A 23704-nucleotide genomic window follows, 5' to 3' on the forward strand; every position below is an offset into this window, starting at 1 on the left:
GTCTGTAGGCCATCTGTATATCTTCTTTGGAGAAATGTCTATTTAGGTCTTCTGCCCATTTTTGGATTGGGTTGTTCGTTTTTTTGTTATAGAGCTGCATGAGCTGCTTGTAAATCTTGGAGATTAATCCTTTGTCAGTTGCTTCATTTGCAAATATTTTCTCCCATTCTGATGGTTGTCTTTTGGTCTTGTTTATGGTTTCCTTTGCTGTGCAAAAGCTTTTAAGTTTCATTAGGTCCCATTTGTTTATTTGTGTTCTTATTTCCATTTCTCTGGGAGCTGGGTCAAAAAGAATCTTGCTGTGATGTATGTCATAGAGTGTTCTGCCTATGTTTTCCTCTAAGAGTTTGATAGTGTCTGGCCTTACACTTAGGTCTTTAATCCATTTGGAGTTTATTTTTGTGCATGGTGTCAGGGAGTGTTCTAATTTCATACTTTTACATGTAGCTGTCCAATTTTCCCAGCACCACTTATTGAAGAGGCTGTCTTTTCTCCACTGTATATGCTTGCCTCCTTTATCAAAGATAAGGTGACCATATGTGTGTGGGTTTATCTCTGGGCTTTCTATCCTGTTCCATTGATCTATATTTCTGTTTTTGTGCCAGTACCAAACTGTCTTGATTACTGAAGCTTTGTAGTATAGTCTGAAGTCAGGGAGCCTGATTCCCCCAGCTCCATTTTTCGTTCTCAAGATTGCTTTGGCTATTCGGGGTCTTTTGTGTTTCCATACAAATTGTGAAATTTTTTGTTCTAGTTCTGTGAAAAATGCCAGTGGTAGTTTGATAGGGATTGCATTGAATCTGTAGATTGCTTTGCGTAGTAGAGTCATTTTCACAATGTTGATTCTTCCAATCCAGGAACATGGTATATCTCTCCATCTATTTGTATCATCTTTAATTTCTTTCATCAGTGTCTTATAATTTTCTGCATACAGGTCTTTTGTCTCCTTAGGTAGGTTTATTCCTAGATATCTTATTCTTTTTGTTGCAATGGTAAACGGGAGTGTTTTCTTAATTTCACTTTCAGATTTTTCGTCATTAGTGTATAGAAATGCAAGCGATTTCTGTGCATTAATTTTGTATCCTGCTACTTTACCAAATTCATTGATTAGCTCTAGGAGTTTTCTGGTAGCATCATTAGGATTCTCTATGTATAGTATCATGTCATCTGCAAATAGTGACAGCTTTACTTCTTCTTTTCCGATTTGGATTCCTTTTATTTCTTTGTCTTCTCTGATTGCTGTGGCTAACACTTCCAAAACTATGTTGAATAATAGTGGTGAGAGTGGGCAACCTTGTCTTGTTCCTGATCTTAGTGGAAATGGTTTCAGTTTTTCACCACTGAGGACAATGTTGGCTGTGGGTTTGTCATATATGGCCTTTGTTATGTTGAGGAAAGTTCCCTCTATGCCTACTTTCTGCAGGGCTTTTATCATAAATGGGTGTTGAATTTTGTCGAAAGCTTTCTCTGCATCTATTGAGATGATCATATGGTTTTTCTCCTTCAATTTGTTAATATGGTGTATCACATTGATTGATTTGCGTATATTGAAGAATCCTTGCATTCCTGGGATAAACCCCACTTGATCATGGTGTATGATCCTTTTAATGTGCTGTTGGATTCTGTTTGCGAGTATTTTGTTGAGGATTTTTGCATCTATGTTCATCAGTGATATTGGCCTGTAGTTTTCTTTCTTTGTGACATCTTTGTCTGGTTTTGGTATCAGGGTGATGGTGGCCTCGTAGAATGAGTTTGGGAGTGTTCCTCCCTCTGCAATATTTTGGAAGAGTTTGAGAAGGATAGGTGTTAGCTCTTCTCTAAATGTTTGATAGAATTCACCTGTGAAGCCATCTGGTCCTGGGCTTTTGTTTGTTGGAAGGTTTTTAATCACAGTTTCAATTTCAGTGCTTGTGATTGGTCTGTGCATATTTTCTATTTCTTCCTGGTTCAGTCTCGGCAGTTTGTGCATTTCTAAGAATCTGTCCATTTCTTCCAGGTTGTCCATTTTATTGGCATAGAGTTGCTTGTAGTAATCTCTCATGATCTTTTGTATTTCTGCAGTGTCAGTGGTTATTTCTCCTTTTTCATTTCTAATTCTATTGATCTGAGTCTTCTCCCTTTTTCTCTTGATGAGTCTGGCTAATGGTTTATCAATTTTGTTTATCTTCTCAAAGAACCAGCTTTTAGTTTCATTGATTTTTGCTATTGTTTCCTTCATTTCTTTTTCATTTATTTCTGACCTGATCTTTATAATTTCTTTCCTTCTGCTGGCTTTGGGGTTTTTTTGTTCTTCTTTCTCTAATTGCTTTAGGTGCAAGGTTAGGTTGTTTATTCGAGATGTTTCCTGTTTCTTGAGGTAGGCTTATATTGCTATAAACTTCCCTCTTAGCACTGCTTTTGCTGCGTCCCATAGGTTTTGGGTCGTCGTATCTCCATTGTCATTTATTTCTAGGTATTTTTTGATTTCCCCTTTGATTTCTTCAGTAATCACTTCATTATTAAGTAATGTATTGTGTAGCCTCCATGTGTTTGTATTTTTTACAGATCTTTTCCTGTAATTGATATCTAGTCTCATAGCGTTGTGGTCGGAAAAGATACTTGATACGATTTCAATTTTCTTAAATTTACCAAGGCTTGATTTGTGACCCAAGATATGATCTATCTTGGAGAATGTTCCATGAGCACTTGAGAAAAATGTGTATTCTGTTGTTTTTGGGTGGAATGTCCTATAAATATCAATTAAGTCCATCTTGTTTAATGTATCATTTAAAGCTTGTGTTTCCTTATTTATTTTCATTTTGGATGATCTGTCCATTGGTGAAAGTGGGGTGTTAAAGTCCCCTACTATGATTGTGTTGCTGTCGATTTCCCCTTTTATGGCTGTTAGTACTTGCCTTATGTATTGAGGTGCTCCTATGTTGGGTGCATAAATATTTACAATTGTTATACCTTCCTCTTGGATCGATCCCTTGATCATTATATAGTGTCCTTCTTTGTCTCTTGTAATAGTCTTTATTTTAAAGTCTATTTTGTCTGATATGAGAATTGCTACTCCAGCTTTCTTTTGATTTCCATTTGCATGGAATATCTTTTTCCATCCCCTCACTTTCAGTCTGTATGTGTCTCTAGGTCTGAAGTGGGTCTCTTGTAGACAGCATATATATGGGTCTTGTTTTTGTATCCATTCAGCCAGCCTGTGTCTTTTGGTGGGAGCATTTAATCCATTTACATTCAAGGTAATTATCGATATGTATGTTCCTATTCCCATTTTCTTAAATGTTTTGGGTTTGTTATTGTAGGTGTTTTCCTTCTCTTGTGTTTCTTGCCTAGAGAAGTTCCTTTAGCATTTGTTGTAAAGCTGGTTTGGTAGTGCTGAACTCTCTCAGCTTTTGCTTGTCTGTAAAGGTTTTAATTTCTCCATCGAATCTAAATGAGATCCTTGCTGGGTAGAGTAATCTTGGTTGTAGGTTCTTCTCCTTCATCACTTTAAGTATATCCTGCCACTCCCTTCTGGCTTGCAGAGTTTCTGCTGAAAGATCAGATGTTAACCTTATGGGGATTCCCTTGTGTGTTATTTGTTTTTTTCCCTTGCTGCCTTTAATATGTTTTCCTTATATTTAATTTTTGACAGTTTGATTAATATGTGTCTTGGCGTGTTTCTCCTTGGGTTTATCCTGTATGGGACTCTCTGTGCTTCCAGGACTTGATTAACTATTTCCTTTCCCATATTAGGTAAGTTTTCAACTATAATCTCTTCAAATATTTTCTCAGTCCCTTTCTTTTTCTCTTCTTCTTCTGGGACCCCTATAATTCGAATGTTGGTGCGTTTAATGTTGTCCCAGAGGTCTCTGAGACTGTCCTCAGTTCTTTTCATTCTTTTTTCTTTATCCTGCTCTGCAGTAGTTATTTCCACCATTTTATCTTCCAGGTCACTTATCCTTTCTTCTGCCTCAGTTATTCTGCTATTGATCCCATCTAGAGTATTTTTAATTTCATTTATTGTGTTTTTCATCATTGCTTGATTCCTCTTTAGTTCTTCTACGTCCTTGTTAAATGTTTCTTGCATTTTGCCTATTCTATTTCCAAGATTTTGGATCATCCTTACTATCATTATTCTGAATTCTTTTTCAGGTAGACTACCTATTTCCTCTTCATTTGTTAAGTCTAGTGTGTTTTGACCCTGCTCCTTCATCTGCTGTGTGTTTTTCTGTCGTCTCATTTTGCTTATCTTACTGTGTTTGGGGTCTCCTTATCACAGGTTGCAGGTTTGTAGTTCCCGTTGTTTTTGGTATCTGTCCCCAGTGGCTAAGGTTGGTTCAGTGGGTTGTGTAGGCTTCCTGGTGGAGGGAACTAGTGCCTGAGCTCTGGTGGATGAGGCTGGATCTTGTCTTTCTGGTGGGCACGTCCACGTCTGGTGGTGTATTTTGGGGTGTCTGTGGCCTTATTATGATTTTAGGCAGCCTCTCTGCTAATGGATGGGGCTGTGTTCCTGTCTTGCTAGTTGTTTGGCATAGGGTGTTCAGCACTGTAGCTTGCTGGTCATTGAGTGATGCTGGGTCTTGATGTTGAGATGGAGATCTCTGAGAGATTTTTGCCGTTTGGTATTACGTGGAGCTGGGAGGTCTCTTGTGGACCAGTGTCCTGAAGTTGGCTCTCCCACCTCCGAGGTACGGCCCTGATGCCTGGCTGAAGCACCAAGAGCCTTTCGTCCACACGGCTCAGAGTAAAAGGGAGAAAAAATAGAAAGAAAGAAAGAAAGGAAGGAAGGAAGGAAGGAAGGAAGGAAGGAAGGAAGGAAGGAAGGAAGGAAGGAAGGAAAGGAAGGAAGGAAGGAAGGAAGGAAGGAAGGAAGGAAGGAAGGAAGGAAGGAAGGAAGGAAGAAAGAAAGAAAGAAAGGAAAGAAAGAAAGAAAGAAGCTATAATATAGTGAAGTAAAATAAAGCTATTATAAAGCAAAGCTATACAGACAAAATCTCCCCCAGAAGCATATGCATATACACTCACAAAAAAAAAAGGAAAAGGGGAAAAATTAATATATCCTGCTCCCAAAGTCCACCTCCTGAATTTGGGATGATTCGTTGTCTATTCAGGTATTCAACAGATGCAGGCACATCAAGTTGTTTGTGGAGTTTTAATCCGCTTCTTCTGAGGCTGCTGGGAGAGATTTCCCCTCCTCTTCTCTGTTCGCACAGCTCCTGGGGATCAGCTTTGGATTTGGACCCGCCTCTGCGTGTAGGTCGCCTGAGGGCATCTGTTCCCCGCCCAGACAGGACGGGGTTAAAGGAGCAGCTGCTTCGGGGACTCTGGCTCACCCAGGCCGCGGGGAGGGAGGGGTACAGAGGAGGCGGGGCGAGCCTGCGGCGTCAGAGGCCGGCGTGACGTTGCAGCAGCCTGAGGTGCGCAGTGCGTTCTCCCGGGGATGTTGTCCCGGGATCACGGGACGCTGGCAGTGGCGGGCTGCACGGGCTCCCGGGAGGGGCGGCGCGGAGAGTGACCTGTGCTTGCACACAGGCTTTCTGGAGGCGGCAGCAGCAGCCCCAGCGTCTCACGCCCGTCTCTGGGGTCCGCGCTGACCGCCGCGGCTCGCGCCAGTCTCTGGAGTTCGTTTCGGCGGCGCTCTGAATCCCCTCTCCCTGCCCGCCGCGAAACAAAGAGGCAAGAAAAAGTCTCTTGCCTCTTCGGCAGCTGCAGACTTTTTCCCGGTCTCCCTCCCAGCCAGCTGTGGTGCGCCAACCCCTTCAGGCTGTGTTCACGCCGCCAACCCCAGTCCTCTCCCTGCGATCCAACCGAAGCCCGAGCCTCCGCTCCCAGCCCCGCCCGCCCCGGCGGGGGAGCAGACAAGCCTCTCGGGTTGGTGAGCGCTGCTCGGCGCCGAGCCTCTGTGCGGGAGTCTCTCCGTTTTTCCCTCTGCGCCCCTGTTGCTATGGGATCCGCGCTGTTAGCCGCGGCTCACGCCCGTCTCTGAAGTTCGTTTAGGCGGCGCTCTGAATCCCCTCTCCTCGCGCACCAGGAAACAGGGAAGAAAAAGTCTCTTGCCTCTTCGGCAGCTGCAGATTTTTTCCCCAGACTCCCTCCCGGCTAGCTGTGGTGCACTAACCCCTTCAGGCTGTGTTCACGCCGCCAACCCCAGTCCTCTCCCTGCGACCGAAGCCCGAGCCTCAGCTCCCAGCCCCGCCCGCCCCGGCGGCTGAGCAGACAAGCCTCTCGGGCTGGTGAGTGCTGGTCAGCGCCGAGCCTCCGTGCGGGAAGTGCGGGAATCTCTCCGCTTTGCCCTCCGCACCCCTGTGGCTGCGCTCTCCTCCGTGGCTCCGAAGCTTCCCCCCTCTGCCACCCGCAGTCTCTGCCCGCGAAGGGGCTCCTAGTGCGTGGAAATCTTTCCTCCTTCACAGCTCCCTCCCACTGGTGCAGGTGCCGTCCCTATTCTTTTGTCTCTGTTATTTCTTTTTTCTTTTGCCCTACCCAAGTACCGGGGGAGTTTCTTGCCTTTTGGGAGGTCTGACGTCTTCTGCCAGCGTTCAGTGGGTGTTCTGTAGGAGCAGTTCCACGTGTAGATGTATTTCTACTGTATCTGTGGGAAGGAAGGTGATCTCCGCGTCTTACTCTTCCGCCATCTTCTCTCCTCCCCCAGTGATCATTTTTAAGTGACATGTGTGAGGTCCCCAGTTGTGCTAAAGCCTAATCTGTGTCTTCACAGTGCTTAGAATGAGCTTATGTGTGTATAAATGTATAATATATATTTATATGTGTTGCTATAGTGATATGTTAAAGGCCAACATAACTGACAGACAGGATCAGTGTGAGGAAATGAAAGTCTTTCTGGTGGCTATTAAAGGGAAATGTACATAAAGAAATAAAAAGTTTTCACTGCCTGTTTTGTTTCCCATTTCTGCACCAGTCCTTAGTGGGTGAGAATAGGAAAGACAAACTGGCACTAAGAGCTCACCTCACTGTCTAATGCTTGAAGTCTAAGTTTAAAAGAATGATTTACTCTGTCATTTTGTAAAAATCTCCAGTCTAAAAATATAAAAGGGTAGTTCTTACATTTAGAGTGCCTTAGAATCAGCTGTGGAGATTATAGAAGCTACTTCCTGGGCTCCAACCCCAAGAGATTTCATTGGTGTGGGGCTCTAGAGTCTACATATTTCATATAAACACAAGCAGATGTTTCTGATGCAGGTGGGCGACAGATCACAGTTTAAAACACATTGCTCTATAACACTGAATTATAAATTCATTCAAAATTATAAATTCATTTCTTTTCCTTTAATTAAGAAGCTTTAATTGAAAAGTGTTTAAGTCACACCGTAAATGTTGACATAATGATCTTAAGATCTTCCTTTGGGAAAAGACCTTAGTTATGTTCTTTTGCATTCCAGAATTAAAATAAAGCTATCATTCCACAATTATACCCTAGAGGCAGTAGCAAATTAAAACAAACAACAACACAACAAATTCAACCATGATCACAACCACCAACAACAATAACAAACGTATTCATCAACAGACTCAGGTCTGAGATAGAGACATGCCCCACTTTCACAGTAGATGGAGTGACCTCAACTTCTGCTTTTACACTTGGTTGTTTAAGCATTTTCCATGAGTGCCTTTGGCTGTCGATAAAGAGGAACTCACTGACAGAATCAGCAGAATGGATGAAAAGTTGGCCAAACTATGGAGTATTACTTAAAGACAAAGTAGGAAAATTTGAGGGCCTCTTGCTCCACGGTTATTCAAGCATCCCAGCAATTCTTCCTAAATCCACTGGAGAACTCAAACATTGCTTCTAAGAACTTCATTTTATGGACATAACATTTATGAAAGCAACAACATGAATCATACAGATCTCAGAGCTGGTCAGGAGCAAGTCACAAATTACTTATGGGGGAAAATTCCCAATAGCCATTCTTGTGTTTCACCCTTTGAAATGTAGTTCTTTACCCTATTAAAAAAGTTGCAAAAAATGTATCTTTGGAATGGAAGATTCTCCAATATTCAACTTTCCATAAATTACATTCTTTTCCTCTATATGTCAGAAACAGAACTCATTCTTAAAAATAAATCAACCTGCATGACCACCAATGTCTTCCAATTTGCCATAATTCAAATGAGAACCATGTCGGGTTCTGTGCAGGAAATAGGGTGAGAGCACTTTAGGAAAAAAATGGAAAGGAAGAAAGACGGCAGGTACCTAATGTAATGCTTCAAACATGTACAAACATCTCTTCTTTTAATAAATTTATTTTATTTATTTATTTTACTTATTTATTTTTGGCTGCATTGGGTCTTCGTCGCTACACGCAGGCTTTCTCTAGTTGCGGCGAGCAGGGGCTACTCTTCATTGCGGTGCCAGGACTTCTCAATGCGGTGGCTTCTCTTGTTGCAGAGCATGGGCTCTAGGCGCACGGGCTTCAGTAGTTGTGGCTTGTGGGCTCTATAGCACAGGCTCATTAGTTGTGGCACACGAACTTAGTTGCTCCGCGGCATGTGGGATCTTCCCGGACCAGGGCTCGAACAGGTGTTCCCTGCATTGGCAGGCAGATTCTTAACCACTGTGCCACCAGGGAAACCCAAACGTATAAATTATCTCTTGATCTGTCAACCTAAGACAGGCAAACAACCTGCAGAATTTATACAGGGTTTATTATATCCTCCAGATCTTATTACTGCTAAAGTGAATATGCTAGGCACTTACTGAATTGGTTTTCTATTTCTGCTGTAACAAGTGACCATAACTTTACTGTCTTAAAAGAACACACTTTTATTATATTACACTTCTGTAGGTTAGGAGTCCAACAAAGATCTCACTGGACTAAAATCAAGGAGTCAACACAACTGCCTTACCTTCTGGAGGCTCTAAGAGATAATCTCTTTCCTTGCTTTCCTAAAAAGTTTTTAGAGGCCTCCCACATTCCCTGGCTTTTGACTCCTTCCTACAACTTCAAAACCAGAACAGCAGGTAAAGTCCTTCTAATTTCACACCATTTTGACCTTTTCTGTCTCTCAATTCTAAGGCCCCATGTAATTTCACGGGGCCCACCTGAATGGTCCAAGATAATCTCATCACAAGGTCTTTACCCTAATCACATCTGCAAAGTTTCCTTTCCTATGTGGTGTAATATATGAACAGGTTGGGGGAATTACAGCAGGGACATCCTGGGGGAGACAGTATTATTCTGCTGGTCACGAAACTATTAACTCAGATGCCAACTAATATTGGAACTATGAAAAAAAGAACTTCTCTAATTTCAACAAAGTTTAGTTAAAATAAGACACTACCTGAAGGCACAATCTAGACCAGTGAATCAAGATAAAGTCAGCTTAGAACCCTAGAAGTGCTTCACTGCTGTCCATAAAATTGCACAAGTACTAGTCTCTTTAGATTTTTTTTTTTCCAAAATGTAGCTTTTTCCCCCCTCCAAGCCTGACTCTGATGGTAGAAATCTCATCCGAGACAAAGAGTGCGTGGTGGAGGAGGTGAAGGTGGTGGTGGAGTCGGTGCACCTGGGACCCCACTAACTTCTGACTATGAACCTTCAGCTGATCTCCATGGAACAGATGGGAGGGTTTTCTCAGACCTACCCTTGCTTGATCAGAGGGATCCTTGTGCGCCTTCGCCAGGCGGCTAGGAAGGGGAGCCACAGTCCTTCCCTTGGAACTTGCCTTGTAAAGAAGGCAGGCACCAAGATATTAACTTGTCTGGAATCTTGTGGACCAGATGTCAGCAATCCATGTCCAGAGGTTCCTGACTTTTGGTCACACATCCCCGGGGTCGGCCTAAGGCCCGTGCTGCCTGGGTTGGCTGTGGAGGATGAGCTCCTGAGGCAGCATCTTGCTCTGTCTCCTCCAAACCAGGTTCTGACCAGAGAGAAATGTATTCGTGTTTCTCAGGCTGGTGGAAAATACTCCCTCATCGTCCTCTCGGACTGGGGCAGCCCCTTCCCATGTTGGCCTGCTTTGTGGGGGGAAGGGATGGGGAGGATGGGAACAAGAGGAGCGGGGACAAGGAGGAGGGGTGGGAACAAAAAAAGTCTGGGGAGAGGATAGGGGAGGACGGCGAGGAAGGAGAAGGCGGAAGCTGAGGATGAATAAGGAGGACGATGACCAGAGCGTGAATGCCATGGAGGTTCTAGTCTCTGGTCCCAGAATGGCAGCTGCCCTCTCTTGAACTTCCCCTGACCTCATGCTGGACACACACACACCCCAGCCTCCTCTCTCATTCTCCAAACTCCTTTAGTCACAGAAGAACAGCCTCTCAGCCCCTGCCCCCTCCCGTGCCCTGATTCTGGGGATTCTTTCCTTTTTCCCTAGGTTTCCCCAGAGCTAGGCACAGATTCCTCACCAGCAGCCAAACCCTGGTCTGTGGGTCTGGAGAGTCCAAAGCACGGAAATCTCTCATGAGAAAAGGAAATGCAGGCCACATGGGGTCATGGGGTCACTCTGCAGAATCTCAGTCCAGCTGTCCAAGTCACACTAGGTTGACATTTGGGAAGATGTCAAACTCGTTCAAAAGAAACTCTAAGAAGATCCTTGGTGCAGGTCATTGTTACATGTAGCAAATGATGCTATTGAAATCCTAAACCAGGTGATCAATCTTCATTCCAAAGTCATGAATCAGCCTTAAGAAGGGCAAAGCAGGTGGTGAGTGCTAATTACAGGAAATGAACAAAACAGGGGCAGATCCCAGAAAGGACCATGTAGGAGAAGGTGCTTAGGCCAATGGCTAAGTAACCATCTGTATTAGTCAGCTTGGGTTTCCAGAAAAAAATACTATAGACCGGGTGCCTTAACCAGAAATCTGTTTTCACACATTCTGGAGACTGGAAGTCCAAGATCAAGATTGGAAGTTCCTGCCAACTCAGTTTCCAACGCGAGCTCTCTTCCTGGCTTGTAGATAGCAGATGCCTCACTGGGTCCTCACATGGCCTTTTCTCCTTGCTTGAGCTAGGGTAGGGCAGGAGCCCAAGTTCTCTTCATTTAAGGACACTAATCCTATCAGATCAGGGTCCCAAGGCTATGACCTCATTTAATCTTAATTACTTTCTTAAAGGCCCCTTCTCCAAATACAGCCCCACAGGGATTAGGGTTCAAGATATGAATTGGGGGTCGGGTGGTGGGACACATACATTCAATTCCTAACACCCTCCCCAGCCTCCTCCTCCCATGAAGGCATTTGCAGCTCTCAGCTCTGGTCCCTGGGAACTTCCCAGGCACTGGGTCCTCAGATTCCTCTCCCCACAGACTTTCTCCTTCTCTCTCTCTGACTCAAATGCCTCAACACAGGGCACAGCTGTTGACTGGCTGACAAAGACAGTGGACTGAGTTGCTTTCACCTGGCTGACTTTCAGAAGAGAGGGGCCACCACTGACTGATACGTTTGCAGAAATGTGTTCACTGAGGAGACTGGCTGTGGTGGCAGAATAATGTTTCCCCAAAGATGTCCACGTCCTGGTCCCTGGAATTTGTGAACATGTTACTTGACATGGCAAAGAACACTTTGCAGGTGTGATTAAATTAAGGACCTTGAGATGGGGAGATTATCCTGGAGGGTCCAATGGAATCACAAGGGTCCATAAAGTGAAAGAGGGAGGAAGAAGATTTGGTGTCAGAATAATGCGTTGTGAGAATAACCTGATCAGCTGTGACTGGCTATGAAGATGGAAGGGGGCTATGAGAGTAGAATGTGGGCATCTTCAAGAGGCTGGAAAATGCAAAGAAAGAGATTCTCCCCTAGAGCCTCCAGAAAGAACCTCACCTCCACTGTCAGATTGATTTTAGCCCAGTGAGATGCATCTTGGACTTCTGATCTCCAGAACCATAAGATAATAAATGTGTGTTGTTTTAAGCCACTAAGTGTGTGGTAATGTGTTACAATAGCAACAGGAAACTCCTACAGTGGACATTGGTAGATAGGGAGGATTTAAAAACCAGTTCTGCCGCGATAGTGAGAGGCCCGCGCACCGCGATGAAGAGTGGCCCCCGCTCGCCGCAACTAGAGAAAGCCCTCGCACAGAAACGAAGACCCAACACAGCCAAAATAATTAATTAATTAATTAATTAATTAATTAATTAAAAAAAAAAAACCAGTTCTGGTGGCTATTTGTTACCATGGTTTTAGAACAATTACTCTATCCCCAGAAATGTGAACTTTCAAACTTTTCAATTCTCAGTGTAGGTAATGTAAATAATACTGAGTGATATACCAACCATCACCATATAAGGAGTCAAAACCCTCACCCTGTGCTCAGGGTAAACGTCTAACATCATCCAAAATTGGGTGTGCACAGGTGTATGTTTGGGACAGGGTAGCAGGGGCTTCAGAACTGGATTTATAATGCTCCCCACAGGGCTGGCTGCAGGGTGTTGGGCACAGGAGAGTCTTTTGTCATATCTAGGCAATCTAGTATCTGAGCCCCCTTTGTTTGTATGAGAAACTTCCCACATTCTGAAACTTTTAAGGATCATGCACTTGCTGTCTTAGTTTTTCTAGGGGCTAAGATGTGGGTCTATTACCAAGAGCTGGCAAATCCCCATCAGCAACAACTACTCCAGCATTCGACAGGAGTTGAGAGACACAAGGAGCAGGCCCTGGGGAAATTTTTTCTGCAACAGAAGAATCTCCCCACCTCAAGATCCTTAGTTTAACACCGACCAGGTGCAGCAGAAGTCATAGGTCCATTGGCAGTGTCTAGTGTCCAGGGCCAGTAGTGTCACCTGTGCAAAGCTACAGGGTCTGTCACTCAGCAGGAGGCACTAGTGTCCTTTCCATTTGGTCTATGTGCTCCCTTCCATTGGCCTTCTTTATTCCTCCCTGTTTGTATAGCCTGGTTCTCCAGTTTGCTGGAGATTCTCTGAGCTATTACTATCCCTTGAATAAAGTATGTTTCAGATGAAACGAGCCAGAGTTTATTTCTGATGGCTGCAGAGAGGAAAAGCAGGGGAAAGAGGGAAAGCAGGGAGGAAGAAAGGAAGCCTCTTCCTGGAAGTTGGCTGGGTGCTGAGTTCCTTTGCTGTCAGCTCCAGGATTCTCCGGAAGAGTCAGCTTCCCCCTTAAGCCAAAGGCACCCTCAAGAATCAAGTTACTCCACTCATTGCTCTCTGGTCTGAAAACACAAGTTGGCTGCTTTCGGCGGTCTCCCCGCTCCCCGCCCTCAGGTCTAACCCAGTCTTACCCAGTAAGAGAAAACAAACAGACAAACAAACAAACCTCACTCTTCAAGCAAACACGTCATCTTTCTATCCCTTATCTTGGTCATCAGCTTCTTTTTCAGAATCTTCATTTCTTGTATTCTGTATGGTGGGGAAAGGAAAAACATGGTCCCTGGGATACCATGAGAATGAAGTAGGAAGGACGTGCACAGAAAATACACCGAGTAGCACTCTGAGATGTAACCCTGAATCTGTATGTTTATACACAAGACACATACAGAAATATATACTTGTATCCATTGTTTTACAACTTCTTTACTACTTAAAAATTTTTGGATCAGCGTAACACACGATCCCAGAATTCCTTTTCCCGGCGTGTAACCCAGGACAAAAGATAAGAACTCGAGGAGGCTGGCAAAATCCGCCGGTATCTCAGATAAAGGGTTAAGAGGCGAGTTACCTCGGCTTGGTGGGCTCCTGAAGTGGGCGGACGTTATGACGTCACTTCCCCCTTCAGCAGCCGGCCCGCCCATTGGTCATCTCGGCAGGGCGGGGACAGGGCGGGGGTTAGAGAAGAGGCGCCGCCTTAGAGGTCAGGAATGGGGCTTGGCTTATGTAAATCTTGCAGCGCGGGGGTACAATTCCCCGCGAGCCACTTCCCAGGCTGTGGAAGTTTTCCAAAGAAGTTGCTTGGATTTTATTAGCAGAGTCGTTTGGAGGGGCTGAGAGGCGTGGAAGGGGAGGGGGGGGCGGAGGGTGGGTAGGGAGCGTGTGTGTACAGTGTAGGAGTCTAAGGCTGTACGGGGGGCGGGGAAGAAATAGCTCATACTTACCTGGCAGGGGAGATACCATGATCATGAAGGTGGTTTTCCCAGGACGAGGCTCAACTCATTGCACTGCGAGTGTGCTGACGCCTGCGATTTCTCCAAATGGGAGAAACTCGACTGCATAATTTGTGGTAGTGGGGGACTGCGTGCGCGCTTTCCCCCCGCAGTTGGTGTTTAATAGTAGAGCTAAGCAGTTGGGGGGAATAAAACGCGTAAGAATTTGTCTTCTATGATTGTGTTTTATTTACGTACTTGCGTTGTAGTAGGAGTTTTTGCAAGGTCTTTTTGTGCGTAGTTTCCTATATCCGCCCCCTTTTGTGATTTCTTGAACTCTGGCGGTTTGAGTAAGAGCATTTTCGTACTCAGCCGTGTGATAAACGGTTTTTTCTGCATGAAATTTTTCAGTGCATTTTCAACGCACACGTAGCGGTGGTGCTACCATGTAATCAAATTTTTTTCGGTTCTGATCCATATTGCCAAGAATAAAGAAAAAAAAAAACATTTTGTGCCCCAACGAAGCCGGCAGCAACTTGCGATCGCAAGGGAAGATCGTCCCCCCAAATCCCAAAGGCTGTTTTGACGATGTTCTAAGCTCCCAAGAGAGCGGGAAGAGGACAACTGCGAAAAAAACGGAAAAAAGTTTTGTTTTTCCTGGCAGGGATTTTACTTAAAGGGGAAACACTAGGGTTGCTCACCAAGCAGGTGGATTGGGGAGAAGCCCTGAAAACATTTCTTATCGCTCAGCGAGAATAGATTTCGTCTTTCTCCACCAGGTAGAAACCTGAGGAGACGGCGGAGGGCAGCCGCGTCAGGTTTCTCCTGGCGTCGCGGAGGAAGCGGGCTCAGGGAGGGGTGACGAGAGAGCCCGGCGGGAGCCCGCTCCTGGGCCCGCGGAGCTGTGCCCGTCCTGGCTCAGTAGAAGGAGCAGCGGAGCCGGAGGCGCAAGGTTCCATGGTGTAATGGTGAGCACTCTGGACTCTGAATCCAGCGATCCGAGTTCAAATCTCGGTGGGACCTTTCTGTTTAGTTAGAAGAAGGGGATTTTTTACTCCTCAGATGGGATGTGCTTTCCGTCTCCCGGGTCCCGGAGAGGTGCGGTTCGCGCGCTCCACGCGGATGTGGCGGGCAGGTGGGGGGACGAGCCCGCGACGTCCCCGCAGGACCCTAGTGATCCTGCCCGTCGCTGGTTATCGGAGGCTCCGGCCCCGCCGCCCAGGGGCGCAGCGACCGAGCCAGTGCCACCCCCTCGTCGGGTCACCCTGGGTCTCGGGGGCGGAAGGCAGAGGCTGCGCCCACTGAGTCCTGCCCCGCGAGGGGCTTCGCACCGCACGTCTTGTAACTAACTGCGCGGTTGTCACGGTGAGTAAAAGGTCGCGGGGCGGGGCTGTGACGTCGCTGAGCAGCCAGGGTGACAGCGTCTTATGGTTCCAGACCTGGATGGGAAGTACTGAATTGTGTTCAGGTGCCCTACTTTATTCCGAATTTTAATTGATCGTATTCCACTTTGTTCCGATTTTATTCAGAATTTCTCACTCCTAAATCTAAATTGGACAAGAAAAGCCTCTGTTGGGCTAACATTTGAACCTTGACTCCAGGAAACCTCGTCCTTTCGTCCCAAGCTCAGCCAGAAGGAGGAGGAAGGCCAAGGATTCCGGCGTCTGGGGAGAGCAGGGATCCCTGACCCACCTCCACCCAGGCCTTTGAGACACGTGCAGATCTTATAGTCAAGGCTAGACTGTAGTGAATATGCCTTGTTTGGTTTGATTTGAGTTGGGAACCACATTCATTTTTTTTTATCATTATAAAATTAATCTTTTAAATGTCAACTCTAGGGGCTTCCCTGGTGGCGCAGTGGTTGGGAGTCTGCCTGCCAATGCTAGGGGACACGGGTTCGAGCCCTGGTCTGGGAGGATCCCACATGCCGTGCAGCGGCTAGGCCCGTGAGCCACGACTACTGAGCCTGCGCGTCTGGAGCCTGTGCTCCGCAATGGGAGAGGCCAGCGCACCGCGATGAAGAGTGGCCGCCGCTCGCCGGAACTGGAGAAAGCCCTCGCACAGAAACGAAGACCCAACACAGCCAAACATAATAAATAAGTAAATTTATAAATGTCACCTCTAGACATTGAAAAACACAACGTAACAAATGAACCTGTGTATGTCTTTTGTGGAACAACCATATTGGATAAGAACTCTCCGAAGAGACCATAAAACACAATATATATACCCCAGGACCGTGACAAAATTTTAAAAACTGCTTTCCTCAATTGTGTTATTATTGGCATTGTTGGTATTTCTTTATTCTTTTGTCTATATAATGCGGGAAGAAGCAAAGGAGACTGTAAAAGATATTGTATTTCTATTACTCCCAGTGTCCTTAAAGACAAAAATAACTGGTATTAGAGAAAAGAGTTTCAGATGAAAGACGTTCAATAAAAAGCCTGTAGTTCTGAATTTGAATTATGAATGTGAATATATGTGAATACATACATACAAATATGAGTATGTATTTCCTAGCTCTGTCCACTGGAAAGGCCTAGAAAGAAACCAATTCCAATGAGTATCTTTAGGTTACACAATTTGATTTGGGAATAACGTTTTGCATAAAAAGAAACCAGAGATTCTTAGAGAAATGACTGAGTCCAGGTCAGGGGCAGAAAATATTCAGGATGAGACAGAACCACCTTGTCATATTGATATCAAGAAAGGTCTCAAAGACTATTAGAATCTTATCAAAAGGATGAAGGAGCCAGCTTAAAGTCACTTTCACTGCTGAAGGAGAGGATAATTGGAGTATCAGTAAAGACTATATTGCAATGAATTGAAATACTTCAATGTGTTTGAAACTCTGAATTCATATTAGCACAGGGGAAAAAAAAAAAAAAAAGAAATAAAAGAAACTAACTGGTGACCACAGAGGATGCTTGGGGAATTGCTCATTAAGCTGCAGTTTACTTTACAGAGGGTACCACTAAGTAACTAAACAGTATTTAGTATTTAAGGGAAGTTTCTTTTTATACAAGTGTTCCAGTTAACTAATACATGACCATGGAATATCACCATTTTACTCCACATAATCAGTTAATGGATCTAGGCCTTGAACTCCGAGGGCTGCTAGTATTATTAGAAGAGACACACAGGACTTGATGTGCCTCCTGATCAGAGAGCACACACCACTTCTGAGGTAGTCTTGCCAAGACAGCAAATGTGAATCTCATCAGTCTCTGTATCTGCCAGGTCCAAAATAGGGGCCACTAGACACATATGGCTGTTGAACACTTAGAATGTGGCTAGTAGGACTGAGGAAGTGGATTTTAATTATATTTAATTTATAATTCATGTGAATGTAAACTTAAAAGCTGAAGACATGCACAATATTTTTCTATTAAACACAACTTTAAAACTTTGCTGGAATTATATTTCCTTTAATGTGTAGCATTAATTAGCTATGTAGAAGATTATATTTGTATTATTGTCTGCTTATACTTTTTACTTTTCATTGTGGCTACTAGAAAAATTTTAATTACATATGTGGCTTGCATTTTTATTACATTACAGCACTGCTGTAGATTCTACCACCAAAAAGAAAGTATGGACATTGGCTCTTGTCCATCCACTTGCTTATGATCATTTTGATTGTCTAGTAAGAAATTCAGAGACAGTGGGTCACAATAAGCAAATCACGCCTCACACATACCTACTCAGTGAACACACCACAAGGACATTAATATTCTCAGTGCAAGAACATAATACATTAGCAGAGACATTCCAGGACACTTAAGTCTTAGAATTAGACTGGACCCCAGACCCATCAGGGAAATTCTCTTATTGATCTGGTAGAGCGCTCTCCCAATATCCTTTGTTCTGATCCTGTATAAATAGTTCATAATATATTTTCCCCAGTGATCCTAGAAAATGAGCTGAGTTATTTTCTAGAATTGTTTCTACAATATTGGTTAGTCCCATCAGATTATGTGGTTGCTGATGGTTTAGAGGAATTTATACTTGAGACTAGAGTGATGGATGAATTGTATAAACCCTCAAACCAAAAAGAATCTTTGGTGCGACACAGAAACCATGGCCATTCAAGGCTGAAGGGACTGCCAGAGCCCAGCCTTGCTTCATGGAAACATCCAAACAAGGCAGTGGTACAGCTGTGTCTGTCCTGGTTTTCGGATGACTGCTTAGTTAACAGAAGCCAACATAGAGAAGATGGAGACTGGGACTGAGAGCAGGGAAACAACCTCTCCTAATGTATATGCAAGTCTGCCACTGTGTCTGGATAGGGAGAGAAAGGCCAGGGACATTGTACAAAAAAACAAAAATTAGATCATTGCAGGTGACAAGACACATTTGATCCAAACTAGGTCTGACAAACACCTCCTGTGGATTTCCACCCAAGGTGGATGAGAGTTTGTCACACCTGATTTGGGTCCAAATGCCTGACACTGGTGCCAGGGTGACAAAGGCATGACTGGGGCCTAGAAAGGGATAAAGGCTCCCTGAGCCACCTGATGTCTGTGTTTCATAATAGATCCTTTTCCCTGATTTAACCAAGATGTGTCTATAGGGACTATCTTCAGAGATGACCTTCCTCAGTCTACACAGGTGTGGGGAACAAAGAATATGGAGGCTACCTGGGAGATCGGTTGGAATTTCATCCTCTTTAGCATGGGAGCAACCACAGGCTCCATCCGGAGCAGGGCCCACTTCTGATTCATCAAATGCAAATTTGCCATCACTGTAAGGCTGGTTGCAGTCAGAACTTCCTTGGAGAATTGAAGGAGTCAAAACACATTCATCCTGGGATTCCTGAGGCACTTCCTTCTTTTCAACCTCCTGCAGCTCCACACTGTGCCAGGTGGGAGAGGGATGACAGAAAATTAAACGAAGGGGATCCGACCCCAAGCTGCCCTGGCTGGTTTTGATGGGAGGCATCGGGAGTGTCAGAGAAACCAAAAGGGCAGTCCCCTAAAGAGGGAAGGAACTATCCTCCCGTATGTGAAGTGGAGTGTGGCTGCCACGGGGCAGGAGAGGGAGGCCAGCAGGTGCTCCGTGCACTGGCCACACAACGTCTGATGAGGCGTGAGACTCAACCATCCCAGTATGGTACCTTCAGGAACATGAAACACACATGAACTTCCATACCAGATGCTACCCCCGGGGTCCTAAGTCATGTTCAATTTAAGATAAAGTAGTCAAGTGAATATGGCTATTAAGGCATTATAGACTCCCAGAGATATTATGCCTTCTTTTTAGGAATAGAACTTACTACTGTCACATGACAACCAATCTCTTTTCTAGATAGTTGTCCTGATGCTTAATTTTTCTGGTTACTTCTCTACTAATTCCTTTGCTAGGTATTTCCTCCCAAGGACCTAAAACAACTGTGTAGGAGTAGATATTTATCTCACTTTGGAGTTCCTTTAGGAGAGAATAGATATTCTCTGTGTGTGCAGAAAATCCTAAGGGTGGTGCATTCACCTTGGGTCATACATACAAGTAGCACGGAGACAACAGACAACCAAGTTAACAGGGCCATTTCCATGTGGGTTGAGTAAAGTAAATCAATACAATCTGCAGTTTTGCTTATCCTTGCATCTGGTATCTTGACTCTCTCTGACCCTGTCCATAATTTACCTACGCATTACCCATTACCAGCTCCTGATAGTTCACTGTTACCTGGGTGTGAGTGTCTCTTGTGCTTGTTCATCCTCCTCATCTTCATGAATTCCTGCAGACAAATTCAGAAATATCCAGTCAGCTTCTTGCCACTTCACTCACTACAAACACAGCAACTCACATGGTCATAGCGTCATAAATACCTGTGCATGAATTAGTACCGTATGGAAGTTCTAATGCATTGTCTTTAAACAATTGCCCGAGCATGGATTTCTGATCCATCAGGCAGTCTGACTCTAAACCAGAGGATCACCATCATGACACCTTCTGCCTGAAGCTGGACAAACATTTAAAGTGTCCTTTCTTCCTTATATCACTGCATACTTGTCCACCTTCCATCTTGACTTCTACAACTGGATCATCCATCCTGCCACAAATTCTGCCAAAGACACAGGCTCTATACATCTTCACAGCTCTCACAAGATCCCCTCCTTTCTCTAAGGAGAAGAACCATGTCCCACATCCCTGGGCTCTTCAAGGTGGCTTCTCTTGGTTATCAAGGGAAAGTCTCTCTATGGAAAGTGGTCCATTCTAAACAACTTTCCCAACACCGAGTCTGACTACATCAAGTACCTTATCTGGCACCACACAGTGAAGGGCTTTCTTTTTTCTGCAGTGCATTCGTAAATATTTCCCCATTTCATCACTATAGCTACCATCAACAGATTATTTGATCCATTTTACAGAAGAGGAAACAGATACTGGGATAGGAAAAAAATCACTCACTCACTCACTCACTGTTACTAAAGACAGCCCTCAGGCTGGACCCTGGGAACTTTCATGCTTAGTGCAGGGCTCTTTTCACTCTAACAAGCTGCCTCCTGTCACATCGTCCCTCATGTGCTTTAACACTGGGTGGATGCTGCCCTCTGCCCCAAAGGCCATGGTCTATCAGGGAGGAATCAGACAGTTGGAATACTATGCCCTCCACCCTGCGCATTTCTCCTCTGTTCTCCCACTCAGGCAGTCCTGCTCCTATCATAGCCCCAAACGGGACATGAAACAGGAAGGCTGATAAAAAATATTCCTAGTGCAGGTGTGGAGTCTCTTGTGAGCAGGGGACCTTGGAGCAGCTCAGTGCTATCAAGTACTGTGGCCCCCTTACCTGGGCTGAGCTTGTGGGCAAGGTGCTCTGCCAGCCTGTGTCCCTCCATCAGCCGCTCTTGGAAGCCCTGCCCCTGGTGGTTGTCAAGGTCGTCGTGGATGAGGAAGTCCTTGAGGTGCTGCTGGAGTAGGACAGTCATCTTTCACTTCCCATAATGTCCGCCATAACTGGGTCAGCTCTCGTGCCTGACTTCGAGTTAGGATATCACATGTCCCAAGGTGGGACAGAAGATACAATTTTAAAATGCAAAGATGACAGACTATTAGGGATTTCTGTGAGAACATCCCCAAGGAGTGTGGACAGATACAGCTGGTGTGAATTGGAAAAAAAGCATGAGAATGACACGGTCAAGAATAGATGATAAGGTGTAGTCAGTCAGGAGGGGGTTGTGATGTAAAGGTAAATGAGGTATTGATTGCACAACATTGTGATGGTACCAAATGCCACTGAGTTGTTCACTTGAATTTGGTGAATTTCATGATATGTGATTTTAAGTCAATAGTGTTTCTAAAAGCGGAGTAAATGAGGCTCTGAATAACAACTGGAGTCTGTAATTCACCAATTGGTGTTCTCCTGCTGGTTTATAAATATTGTGCCATGTGCCTGCCATGAACATCTCTGCCCTCCTTACCTCACCTCTCAGCTTGCGTGGGCTTCTCTGCCAGCTTCTCTGCTAGCCTCAGCGCCTCAAACAGCAGCTTCTCCCCCAGCACAGATTCAGTGATGTCCTTAAATGCTTCACACTCTGGGGAAACAGAGACGCTGCCTCAGGGGAAAGCTGGACAGGCTGCTGCGGTCACCGCCTTCAAGGGAGGAGGCAGGGTCCATCCCGGGGACAGATGTAACCTCGGTGCCAGGCTCCACGCAGGGATTTCCACATCTGATTCCTCAGCCTCCCACCTGCATGGCATTCGGTTACTCCCTGTTTTAGAGCTGAGGAAACAGAAGCTCCAAGGCACAGAAAGTAACTAGACAAGAAGAACTGGTGTTTGGCAAACTGACACTGAATCCTGGGCCACTTACCAATATTTGCAGCCTCTTAGGTGAAACGCTGAGCAGGGGCATTCCTGGTGATTCCTGTGTGGTTGGGAAGACCCCCTAGGACCATAGGACGGATGGTTCCCTTGTGCTGGGATTTCAGTAATGAACAAGTATCTCAAAGGTAAAAAACTCACCTGGATACACTTGTGTGAAAGAGAATACATGAAACCATAAGGACCTGGAAAACAATGTGCCCAAATACTATGAAAGTTTGTGTTATTAGACATAGTAGAACTTGAACTTACTGTGTTACACTGTGCCAGGGACTACTGTCAGAGCTTTGTCAGAAGTGACTCATTATTCATTACGACTCAAACAGGTAGCCATGGTTTCAGTGAGGGGCAGTCTCACCCTTAAGCTCCTTTTGAGCAGGTACTATCCCCTGCTATCCCATGTGTAACCACCACGTCAGCCCAGTGTAGCTAGCACAGGGCTTTGCCAATGGGACCTCAGGGAAACTTGGACTGATGAACTCCATCCAATTTCCAGTCGTTTAGCCAACATCTGATGCAGGATCAGATACAGAACAGAACAGATTCCAATTGACACAGTTTAGCTTTGTTCCTGAGAGAAACAGGCAGTTCAGTGCCTGAACCAAGAATCAATATCTGGGATTTTAACTCTAATCTCACCCTACAACTCACCGCAAACCTGGAAAAGTGGCTCAACTCTTTGTGCCTGGGTTTTCCCATCCTCAGGGAACTGAGGGTAAAATAGCCACTTCCACCTTTCCTGGATTGTGGTCAGAATGAAATTCAAAATGACAAAGGGATTAGGAGACAAAGTCTGGAGAGTTTTTGTTTCTCAGAGGGAAGACAGTGACCATTCATCACTTTGGTGACCACGACCCCTAGGACTTAACTGTATTTCTGCAGCTGGTTGGCCAGGGAGTAGGCAGTAGCTTGGGATACAAGGAATTTCTCTGGGAGGTCTTGGAAGTTCTGCTTGTTCTTTGCCAGCTACAACTGAAGCTCCTGGTTGATTTCCGTGAGTGTAAATTCTACCCTTGGATCAGATAAAGGGCCAAGAGATACTGCCATGGTGACATGTGGGAGAAAAGGTAGAGCCAGGGACTGGGGAGAAGAAACCCAAACATATGATGGATTAAAAACATGTGAAATCACATAAGTTTAATCAGGACTGAGGGATGACAGAAACTGGAATTCTTAACTTACTGTTGGGAGAAACTTGAGGGTTTGCAACTGCAAAAACAAGGTTCATTATGCCAGCGCTCAGAGCCAAAGGCACCGTCTGTAGCTCACACTCAGACAGGAATGACAGAGGGGGACCCAGCATGCTAGGTTACCGTTTGGAGTTGCAATAACAGAACTGGTAGGTGTGGGGGCGGTCATGGAACCTTGGGGGCACCTGCCTTCCAGTTGCCTAGGCCATGCTAATACACAAGGCTGCCTGGGGGCTTGTGAAGGTCACCACTGATAGCAACCAACCCCTCAGCAGTCACTCTTAAGTTGTCTACACATGTCCTGATACCACTTACCTATCTCCTTCCAAAAAATATCTAAGCGGAGTTCTCATTGTTCATTCTTTTGTGTATAAAAAAATTCACAGGAGAAATAGTTTCTCAACAGGTCTTAATTTCTGTAGGGCTATCATGAAGTCACCCCACCTTCTCTTTAAACAGATCTTAAGGCTTTTCCACAAGTGAGAGACCTCAAACTTATAGACTGTCATGAAGTTCTTCGACCCTGCTGGAGGGTCTGGAAGGAGTCAGAGATGTGGCCTGGTGGGGCAGGGCGAAAGGCAGAGGGCCTCTCCTGCAGTTGTTGAGGAACAACCAGCCAAGGTCCACCGGGCCCAGCACTAAGCAAAACAGGCACCGTTGGTAGAGGACCTTGTGGCACTGCTTCTGAACGCCCCAGGGGCTTGGGAACCAGCAACAGCACAT

At 45.1% G+C, this 23704-nt stretch overlaps 1 protein-coding gene, 1 long non-coding RNA gene and 2 other non-coding genes across 8 annotated transcripts; 2 read left to right on the forward strand and 2 right to left on the reverse strand.

The window, feature by feature from the left end:
* Positions 1-9592: 9592 nt before the first annotated feature.
* Positions 9593-13285, reverse strand: LOC118884353. The gene is made up of 3 exons (XR_005017267.1): positions 13205-13285; positions 10340-10470; positions 9593-9855 (listed from the first exon to the last, which is right to left on the reverse strand). It is a non-coding gene; the product is annotated as an uncharacterized LOC118884353 (long non-coding RNA).
* Positions 13286-13971: 686 nt separating this feature from the next.
* On the forward strand, positions 13972-14136 carry LOC118887101. Its single transcript, XR_005017889.1, has one exon. It is a non-coding gene; the product is annotated as a U1 spliceosomal RNA (small nuclear RNA).
* A 782-nt stretch (positions 14137-14918) lies between these two features.
* On the forward strand, positions 14919-14990 carry TRNAQ-CUG. The gene has a single exon. It is a non-coding gene; the product is annotated as a tRNA-Gln (tRNA).
* A 1067-nt stretch (positions 14991-16057) lies between these two features.
* On the reverse strand, positions 16058-22981 carry NBPF7 (NBPF member 7). Of its 5 annotated transcripts, none has more exons than XR_005016184.1 (5): positions 22661-22981; positions 21394-21502; positions 20758-20878; positions 19653-19704; positions 16058-19083 (listed from the first exon to the last, which is right to left on the reverse strand). XR_005016184.1 is itself a non-coding variant. In XM_036823208.1 (3 exons), the coding sequence occupies exons 1-3, from the start codon at positions 20894-20896 to the stop codon at positions 18942-18944; spliced, it is 333 nt and encodes a 110-aa protein (XP_036679103.1). In that variant the 5' UTR covers positions 20897-20965; the 3' UTR covers positions 16058-18941. The 5 variants fall into 5 exon arrangements, 1 of the variants encoding a protein (XP_036679103.1); XR_005016183.1 differs by having other exon boundaries at positions 21394-21657; positions 21781-22981; XR_005016180.1 differs by having other exon boundaries at positions 21394-22981.
* Positions 22982-23704: the final 723 nt, after the last annotated feature.

Source organism: Balaenoptera musculus, chromosome 1 (genome assembly GCF_009873245.2).
Source record: "Balaenoptera musculus isolate JJ_BM4_2016_0621 chromosome 1, mBalMus1.pri.v3, whole genome shotgun sequence".
Lineage (NCBI taxonomy): Eukaryota > Metazoa > Chordata > Mammalia > Artiodactyla > Balaenopteridae > Balaenoptera > Balaenoptera musculus.

Coding starts and splice junctions, on each gene's coding strand:
- NBPF7 (XM_036823208.1), bottom strand. CDS start 20,896: ATGACTGTCCTACTCCAGCAGCACCTCAAGGACTTCCTCATCCACGAC. Junction 19,705..20,757: donor TGCCCACAAGCTCAGCCCAG/GTAAGGGGGCCA, acceptor ATTTGTCTGCAG/GAATTCATGAAGATGAGGAG. Junction 19,084..19,652: donor CAAGAGACACTCACACCCAG/GTAACAGTGAAC, acceptor ATGTTCCTGAAG/GTACCATACTGGGATGGTTG.